Raw genomic sequence first — 10,178 nt, 5'->3', positions numbered from 1 at the left:
TCACTCTCTAGTCCACTGTATCCATCCCCAAAAAGAAAGTTTAAAGTTTCTCCCATTTTCCTTAATACTTTCTGTACTTGTGATTCACTGACTTTCTGTTATACTTAGAGGAGTTCAGTGTCCCATATGTGCAGACAATCTTTGGATTCAAATAGCAAACTGAAGCAAATGCTATATTGATTTCCGTCTGGTAGTGATTTAGAGTGCAATGTCAGCAGTGGGTCATCCAGGGCCAAGCAGTACCCTGTTGGCAAATCTCACACCACCTTCAGCTCTTTGCTCTCCCACTGCAAGCTACTACGCTGTCCAGAACTAGTAATGAGGAAGATGTTATTCCATTTGTAGGAAATCTCTACATGTGGGAGCTACATTGTGGGCTATATTTCCACTAACCTGATCTATAATGCACATTCTATACTGAGCAGATTTCAGTGTGGGAGCAGAATCAATAGTGACCACATCAGAAGAACTCATATCATGGCTGTTGAAAGAGATATTGGTTTGCACTGCTATAACTGAAGTGAAACATAAATTTTAAGCTATGATGTAAGTTCAGACAGTGTTCCATACTGTTCTATTCCTACTGCATGGTTAAAAGTCCTGCCTTACCAAGGGTAGACATGTTCAGTTTACCAGGAGAGCTGTCCAACAAGGAGCTCAGGAAGAAAGGTGTTTCAATATAGTCAGTCATACTCCAACTAAACAACTTAGGGGCTAAACAGATCGCCCCTAAGGGGTGGCATGCAGCTGCCCATTCCAGCGCAAGATCGAGGCCGTGGCAACTTACATGCTGTGGCCCTGATCTGGCCTTTCCGTGGCGCAAAGCGCCAGTCTGTACCGTGCCTTACTTTCCTTTTCCATTTATGAAAAGGGAAAACATTCAGCATGATAAGAAAAAGGGCATATAAAGCTGCCGTCAGGATCCACTGGGATTTGGTTCCTGGACCCCCCCCCCAATGGATACCAAAATCCATGGGTGCTCCTGTCCCATTATATACAGTGGCATTGTAAAATAGTATCCCTTATATAAAATGGCAAAATTAAAGCTTGAATTTTGGATCTTTTTTCTGTCTGTGTGTGAATATTTTCAAACCCTGGTCGACTGACTGTAGATGCAGAATCTGTGGGTACAGAGGGCTGACTGTAATGAGAAATCAGCAGAGACTTATGCAAACTCTTCAAGGCAAAAACTTTCACATTAGTTTCTTTGAGCAGATTAATATTCAAATTGCAATTGTGTCTAATAACTCAGTATCTTTTCTGAATTAACCTGATTTGAAGAAGTCACTGCGAGAATAATAGAATGATAGAAATGCTACAGAAAAGTTCATATATATATATATATATATATATATATATCTTCTATGCAGCATTCACTCATTTTGAGTTGCAGCCACTTAAAAAGTATATGGTCCATCTCTTCAGTATGGGTACATTTGCAAACTAAAACGTTATTCAAAGACTGCTTTAAATTAAGTATGGGAGAATTGGTTTATTCTTAGTCTATGTTATGTTCAGATGTTTCAGTAATAATTCCATTTTGCTTCCAAATTAATTTGCTATTTTAAGAGTCTCAAAATAGTGCAAAGGACGTGTTTAAACTGCAAAATCAGCTTTAGAACCATATCCTGATCCACACATTAGCATGAGAATTTTTGAACCGAATGCTTGGTATATATAGAAAGGCACATAAGAAATCCACGCTTCAATTAGAGCAGACTGCAGTGAAAATTTTAACTAGACTAACTGGTTGGGTTACGTATCTCTTTTATTTGATGAACTGCATTGGCTACTGGTTCATTGCTAGGTTTAATTAAAAGTGCTAATTATTACCTTTAAAATCCTAAATGGCTTAAGGTCAAGCTACCTGAGAACTGTCTCCTTCCGTATGAATTTGCCCATCCTTAAAGATTAGCTGATAGAGTTCCTTGCATGTGCCATGGCTCAGAGCCTTTTCTGGGGAAGCGCCCTAGATCTGGAATTCCTTGCCTCAAGAATGTAAGATTATTGTCTTAATTGGTGTTCGGACATATTTTGAAGCCTCTTCTCTTTCAACTACAGTAGTTTTAAGTTTCCAAGTGTTATTTACTGGGGGATTTTATATATTTTTATCATATTTTTGTAGCTTTTTAAAGTTGTTATTCATACCCAGGCCCTCTAAGGCGATGTACAGATGAAATGAGAGACAATCTGTAAATGAAAAATGATCACATCACAACAACACTCAGAATTATTTTAAAAATGTATTGTGCCAGCACATGCAATATTACCACAGAGCGCTTGGAAGAGAAAGGTATTTAAAGCTTGTCTAAATGCCAAAACAAAGTTTGGCTACCAGTCATGACAAACACCAAAATCAAGACTCAACACATGCAAATGAACATCACCCAGGGTCAGGGGTTTTCCCCGCAGGCAATGGATTGCGAATTAAATAGACACACATCCTCTTACCCTGAGGCTTTGCCATACAACAACAGACCAACACACAGATTAACATGTAAATCACTTCCTCCCAACTAAGGATCACATAAGTATATATACCCCACATGCTTCCATGCCACCACCCTCTGAAGATGCTAGCCACAGATGCAGGCGAAACATCAGGAATAAATGTGACGTTGACATGTATATTGCTTCCTCTCAGCCAACAGTATATATACCACACTCTCTTCCATGCCAGCATTCTCTGAAGATGCCAGCCACAGCTGCTGGAGAAACATCAGGAATAAATTCTTCCAGAACATGTTCACATAGCCCAAAAAACCTACAGAAAACTATGGCTGCTGGCCATGCTAGCCTTCGACTTCACAGTTATCATTTAATTGAAGGAATAGGTGCTAGATGTCCCTAAACTGTTCCCTAACATAAACAATCTGGATAAGCTTGGCAACAGAATCCAAGGGTTAAAAATGTTGCTGGTGAATGCCAGGCCAGTGAATGGGAAGACAGCTCTGCTATTCAGGACTTCAGCTTGGATGGTCATGCCTACTTGGCATCTATCACAGAGACCTGGTTGGACTGGAGTTGGGGTGATCCCTCTCAGCTTTGTCCATCAGGGTTCTCAGTTCAGCAGCAGGTGATATAGTATTGCACAGTTCCCTTGGCACAGATATTCTAGACTTCATTGAATCTGGGTGTTTGCACTTTCATTAGCTGAACCTTCTGGACCACCTTTAGAAGGAACTCTCACCTGTTGCAGTAGTCTGGTTTGGAGTTAACCAAAACATGGGAATAAAACAGGTTATCTATTACCCAAATAGGTGGGAAACATAGAATAGATTCTAATGGTGTCGATAAGCGCCCTTAAAATTCTTTGTTGTAGTTTGAAAAATAATGCTATAAATAAAGAAAGAGAGTTCCTTAAACCCTTCTACTTTAAATACTGGTTCTTTGCTTTGGAAGTTCTGACTTTTGAGGACTGTTTCATTAATGTCTCAAGGACTTTTTTAAATGGCTAAAAATATTTCAGTGCTTCGTCCAGCGTTCTTTGACCTTTTGTGCCTTTTGTATTTCTACAGCAAGCACTTTATCTGTGATTAAACTGGAAGGAGTCCAAAACCATCTTTTCAATGACCATAAAAATGGTTTTCACAGGAACTTTGATGGGTTATTTTTCAGTCCTCTGTTAGAAAATGATCCCAGGGACATCCCAATGAAAAGCTTTACATTTCTGGCAAAACAGGAGAGACGGATGTGGCTGAAGTTTCAATTAGTCAAAAGGAAAAAACTGACTTGGTTATTTGTTGCCTAACCTCTTCTTCCTGCTCATCTCTTTTGTATTGTCTTCCTTGCTGTCCAAATATAGACTTTAAGGTCCTCGAAGCCAGAAACCTGTTTGTTTTTTGCTCACAAAGTTGTGATAAATTTTTTTTTTTGCTCACAAAGTTTATTAGCATGAGCACAATAAATAGTTGTCAGTCGTTTTATTGCTATTCTTCTAACCTCGAAGGACTGATGCGTATCAGTCATATCGGCATGTTAAAATTCTTATTATGCTCAGCTAGTCCTGCCGAAAACTAACTTGCAAAGCAAATACGGTGACTACATTACGATTTATTTGCTTTGTTGCTGTTTACATTTGGTATTCGACCTAGAGGAGTGGCGGAATAGCAAAGTCACACAATGACGCCTTTTAGAAGGAAACAAAGAATTTAAGCGACTGCAAATGACTAAGCCTCACTCAAGGAAAGGCTTCAAGCAAGGTTAAAATGACGTCGAAGTGCTCCAGGACTCACTTTGAGTCTGTGGAGGTCCAGAGGGTATGTACAATCCCAAGCTTGTTTCCCACCCTACATACTCCTACAGACCAATATCAGAATGACAACTAGCTGGAAAACTGGATCAATATATCAGTTTTCACGTTTGTCTCTAGGGTCCAAAACACACTGCAGAAATAATCCAGTGTGAGACCGCTTTCACTCCCTTGGCTCAGTGCTGGGGAATTCTGGGTAGGGAAGATGCGTTCTTCCATCCTTCTATTTGATGTGCTACATCACAGCAATGGTAATCGACAAAAATAGATTACATTGACTGCATCCTTCATAACCATAGATGAAGAAACAGCATTTTAGGAATGGTTGGAAATAGGAAGGCTTCAGAGTAGTCTCATAAACAATGTACAGTTAAGTCCAGTTGACCATATAGTGAACTGACCACAAATTAGATTCATTTGTGAAATTCAGAGGATCTCACAGTAGTTCAAGAATGAAAATCAAGAAAAATGACAAGGTGCATCTGAATAATCCGGTATTACTTACCCAGTTCTTTAGAAACAGGTGATGCAACTGCAATGTCGCCTATTTTCGCAACACCATCATAGTAGGCTCTTCCAGCAAGAAGCATAGCTACAGAAAGGGGTAAAGAAATTATATACATACTGTAATAGAGCAGCAAACTTATTGATCAACTATTCATTTTATTAATTAGCCTCATGTTACCTCAAGGACTATTAACAATAGTAAGATAGAGCATATAGATGTGATTTTTGATTTTGGAAGCTATGCTTCAATGGTTTCCGTTAAACCATTTAAAAAGGACATAATAGTAATGAGAGTCTCTCTCAGCAGCTTATCATTGCAATGGTATACAGTGGTGGGAGTAACTAGTAACTGCTTCATTTTGGACCAAGGTGGTACTAGAATGACCCTGATGGGATCAGTGTACTTACCCAGCATGAACTTATTGCTTGGTTATTTTCCAGTGATATGAGACTCAGATTCAGACAGTCAAAATGAATCACAGTCTACTGTCTAACTGCCTGGAGACTCATAAATCACTGCCTCCAATGTACCAACACAGAAGAGTTTACCTCCCTCTTTGTACATGAACTTGCAATGTACAGAAAAGAGCTACAAGATAGTTATCAAAGTACATGGACAGCCTACGTAAATAACTGTATCTAATTCCAGACTGGTGACTTGCTCACCTTTCAAACCTTAGAGAACTGCCATTATGAAATCAGATTGCATGGCCATGGATCACCAAAGCAGCTCTATAGAGCTAATGCAGAGAATGTGTGGGAAAGAAATGATGCAAAACTGGTATATTTCTATTAAAATAAGCATCTTTATGGTGACAGCAGACACATGCGATAAAGTCCCTTCAAAGAACTAGAAGGGAAGTGTAAAATAATCTTCATTTCTCTCTCTCTCTCTCTCTCTCTCTCTTCTTGCATAGTTCTGGTCCAAATAATCTGACAATCAATGCTACTTTTTCAAGGAAACATGAATATATATGAGGTATCACTGGGCTTGGTTTTTTTCCTCTCCTGTTAATGATTTCCAGGCTATTTTTGCATCTATAATTTAAATACCAAGACCTGTTCTTCTAGATGGGAGACGGAAGCGAATTTCCAACTGGAGAGATGCCAATAATTATATAGGCTAATATGCTATTATACTGTAAAAAAATGGCACCAGGTATTTGAAAAAAAGATCTGTAAAATAGAGCATGAAGTGCAACATCTAGATTTAGCAGCCACTTTGTAAGATGCACATGCAATAATCTATACCAGCACTTTTGTAAAAAGAAATAATGCTATGTGGCATCACTTTCACTGCCATGGCTCATTGCTATGGAGTCCTGGGATTTGTAGTTTGTTGTGGCACCAGAGGTCTCTGACAGAGAAAGGTGAATACAGTATCTCACAAAACTACAAATCCAAGAATTCCATAGCATTGAGCCATGGCAGTTAAAGCAGCATCAAACTGCATTATTTCTGGGGGGGAAAGGGGTTAGGGTTGGAAGGGCAGCTATGAAGGAATGAGATAAGATCCTCAAGGAATACCAAAGTTGGGATCATTCATTACATCGCATTTCTGATTTCTATCTATGGTTGTGAAAGCTGGACAGCGAAGAAAGCTGACAGGATGAGAACCCATTCATTTGAAATGTTGTGCTGAAGAAGAGTTCTGCAGATAGTGCAGACTTTCACAATGAGCAGTACTTTGATCTGAGAGTAAATTTAGCCTGAATTCTCCATGGAAGCCAAAACGACTAAATTCAGACCATCATAGAATCATAGAGTTGGAAGAGACCGCAAGGGCCATCCAGTCCAACCCCATTCTGCCATGCAGGAAATCACCAACAAAGCATCCCCGACAGATGGCCATCCAACCTCTGTTTAAAGACCTCCAAGGAGGGAGATTCCACTGCACTCCGAGGGAGTTTGTTCCACTGTCGGACAGCCCTTTTGGATATATCACGAGATAACATTACTCACTCAAAAATATGACAGTGCTTGGTATAGTTGAAAGCAGAAGGAAAAGAGGAAGACCATATTACAGATGGATAGAGTCAGTCAAGGAAGCCATGGTCCTGAGTCAGCTGTTACTAACAGGGTGTGTCTGAAGTCTCAGATTCACAGGATTGGCATAAACTGAAGCCAAATTGATAGCAATTAACAAGAGCAAAGTCATATTTAAAATCCAGATTTAATTTTATCTTAAGGAAACCAAGCTAGAAAACAGCCTGTGACCCTAGGCAAAATGGAAAGTATGTTCCAAATAGGTTAAGACAATAATTAAAGGCACAGATCTTTTGGGAATCAAACCCTACTGATCACAGAGAAACCTACTTCTGAATAAGCAAGAGAGGTACATTAGTTTCCTTGAGGTAATGCAGCCTCAACATCTGAATGCGGAAGCAGGATGCGGATGTTTGGTTCACATGACCAAACATCAGTCCCTGGGTTGTAGTCATTTTAAGGAAAACTAATATATGTTATTGGTGGTTAAGAAGTGAGGTTTTGGTTTCTTGTTTATGCCTGAATGGGCAAATGGGGGCATGGAAAATATTACTTGTCTCATTAAATACTGAACTATGTTCTGCATGTGTAACAGAGCAAATCTCTTTCATCACATAGCCAGATATAATGTGCACTGAAGTGGCTGCACATCAAATCTGGACATATTGTATAATGAAAATGGTTCATGTTATATTTAAGTATGAAAATAAACTGCATTTCAACACATCTTTGTAATATTTAACTGCAGAGCTTATAGTTAAAAAAACAAAACCCTAGTGGGATATAAATAAAATGAAATCTCCTGGGTTATAAATGGAGATTTCTAAGACAAACTGGGTTTTCTCATCCTGTTTTAATTTACTAGTTTCCAAAAGATATGAGTGGAAAAATATGTCCCACAGGCTCCTTGGACGAAAGCCACATACATGGCTTTTGACAATGCATTACTTTGGCTCCAGACTGTACCATGGGGGGAAATGAGGAGAAGTCATAGATATTCCAAACAAGGCCATCTCTAAAAGAAACATTCCTCCAACGGGGTGTAAAGTGTCCATCTGAAGGAAGTAGAGAAAAGCTACTGTGACAAGTCAAAGGGAAGTGAATGGTCTAATGAAGAAAAACTGGCACCATTACTGCTAAAGTAAATGCAATTTGTGCAAACTGAGTGGTGCTGACTGTCACAGCTAAGCAGCCATGCTCATCTCCAAGGCACTCTATTCCATCTTCTCTCCTATGACATATCCTTTTGCCACCCTTCCATCTTCAATCAATATTCTATGGCCACTAAGCATATTTATTTAGCTGGTTCATGGGGACGATTTGTCCCCGAAACCGTTCTTCCCAGGAGACAGGTGTACTTATGCAAATCTCAATGCTCCTTTGAGCATGATGACATCTCCCTCTTGCACATGGGTGGTGCCATTTTGGCACTGTATCACATCTGAACACTGGAACTAGAATGGTGGACTGAAGCTCACTGAAACAAGCAGTATGTAGAGAGATCTTGTAGCACCTTTGAGACTAACTGAAATAAAAAAGATAGACATTGGCATCTGAGGAAGTAGACTGAAGTCTACAAAAGCTCATGCTGCCAACTTCTTTATTTCAGTTAGTCTCAAAGGTGCTACAAGATCTCTCTACATACTGATTCTACAGACTAACACGGCTATATCTTTGAATTCTACCACTATGAAATAAGCAGGTTTAAGCATAGTTGAGTCTATGTAAGATTGTGGGCTTGATTTTGGTTTCTTTCTGCTAATCTAACTGATTCAAAACATACACATGTGGGCATGCAAGAGCAGACGGGTTAATAACGTCTGCAGGAAATTAACTGTGAGGAAGACATCATACTTCAATACAGTTATAATATTAGATCTGTTAAATGAACACATTAATTTAGAAGTACGGGAGACTTACCATTAACAGCCTTTTCATAGTTTTTGCCCAGATTTATTAAATTCCGCAGCCCGGGATTAAACTGTTCCATAACATTCTGGTGAAAGACAACAAGAAAGTGTGAGAGGGATTATTAAACCTCTTCATGGACCTTCATAAATATATAGCTCAATGAAATGACCCATAATAAGGACTTAGATAACACATGGCAAGATGCGTTCAGATAAACCGAAGTGCCGTGGTGCGTCTTACTCTGGCTCACTGACACTCATCTTGGAAGTTTAATGTTGATTTACATTATTACTGTTGAATTTCTATATGCTAATTTTCTTATATTTCCATACTGCTATGTGATATTCTCTTTCAAATCAAATGCATTGTAGAAAATGGGAGCAATGTGGATGCAATGCAGTCATCCAAACTATAATACGTTATCTCCAGTGCTTCATTTTCTAAATGTAATGCTGTCAGTTTTTGAAAGGTACGTTTCAGAATGTTTGTCTGAAATTTTGTTGCTTCAATCAAGCCAAACTGGTTTTCTCTAATGATAATTTTTGCTTAAACAGACAACTGAAATACATACTGTTATTAGGATAGAGGCAAATGGTAGTCTCCTCCATCAGAACAAAACCACTGAATGAATAAGACTTGTTAAGTCATCACTCCTCCCAAAGCAATATTTCTTGTTTCAGAAGCAATTGGCTTTGCTGAGAGGGAGTGCTGTCTGAGGAAAAAGAGATCTGACAGAACTAGTTTTATGCTCTTTGGTCCCTGAAATAAAATATTGCTCATTTAATAGCTGCACGATCCAAGCAATATCTTCACAAATATAAAATCTTTATCATTAGGGAAAATCGCCGCTGGATTAAAGAGGAATGCAGGAAAAGGCTTCCAAATAGCGACAGTCGCAAAATAAAGGCCAAGGATGCATCTGCACTGTGGAAATAATGCAGTTTGATACCACTTGCTAAAGCTTTAAAGTGGTGTCAACCCACATTATGCCTAAAGTGTGCATGCATCCTAAGTTGGAGGAGGTTTCAAACACGGTTTTGATATGGTTTAACTGCCTATCTTAATAAAATAATGGATTAATTAGATTGACACAACTCAAATTACTGAAATCCAACTTTTAAATCCAGTGTCAAATATGTCTAGAATACCTGATAAACTATTAATAATGTAAGTTTCTTAGGATATATATATATATATATATATATATATATAATCTAAAGTGATGGAGTCCTACATCCAAATGTAAAAACAAAACAAAACCACAAATGAAGAAACACTGTTGTTTCATCTTAAAATGTTTTATACAGTTTTATCTTTTTAAAACGTATTTTATTCTTTTAATATATATTTATTTTAACATTGTAATGATTTAAATTTTTAATGCACCTCTTTTCTATGTTTTTACTTGTATTGTTCTTTGAATATTGTGAAGCCGCACTCAGTTCCACTTCAGGAAAAAGTGCAGGACTCAAATAATAATAATAATAATAATAATAATAATAATAATAATAATAATAATAAT

At 38.3% G+C, this 10,178-nt stretch overlaps 1 protein-coding gene across 6 annotated transcripts in view; it reads right to left on the bottom strand.

Annotated features, from left to right (window-relative positions):
* Positions 1-10,178, bottom strand: part of BAIAP2L1 (BAR/IMD domain containing adaptor protein 2 like 1) — a 48,613-nt gene that overhangs the window by 20,444 nt on the left and 17,991 nt on the right. For 5 of the 6 annotated variants that reach the window (XM_042438123.1, XM_042438121.1, XM_042438120.1 and 2 more), the window contains exons 2-3: positions 8,666-8,741; positions 4,758-4,844 (exon numbers count right to left, since the gene is read on the bottom strand). In XM_042438123.1, coding sequence (XP_042294057.1) covers positions 4,758-4,844; positions 8,666-8,735 — 157 coding nt within the window. In that variant the 5' untranslated portion in view covers positions 8,736-8,741. Of the gene's footprint in view, positions 1-4,757; positions 4,845-8,665; positions 8,742-9,227; positions 9,256-10,178 lie in introns of those variants that run through there. The other variant, XM_042438122.1, reaches the window with a different exon arrangement.

This window comes from Sceloporus undulatus, chromosome 8 (assembly GCF_019175285.1).
Source record: "Sceloporus undulatus isolate JIND9_A2432 ecotype Alabama chromosome 8, SceUnd_v1.1, whole genome shotgun sequence".
Lineage (NCBI taxonomy): Eukaryota > Metazoa > Chordata > Lepidosauria > Squamata > Phrynosomatidae > Sceloporus > Sceloporus undulatus.
Note: the sequence above shows the minus strand (reverse complement) of the source record. Positions and strands in the feature narration are given on the sequence as shown.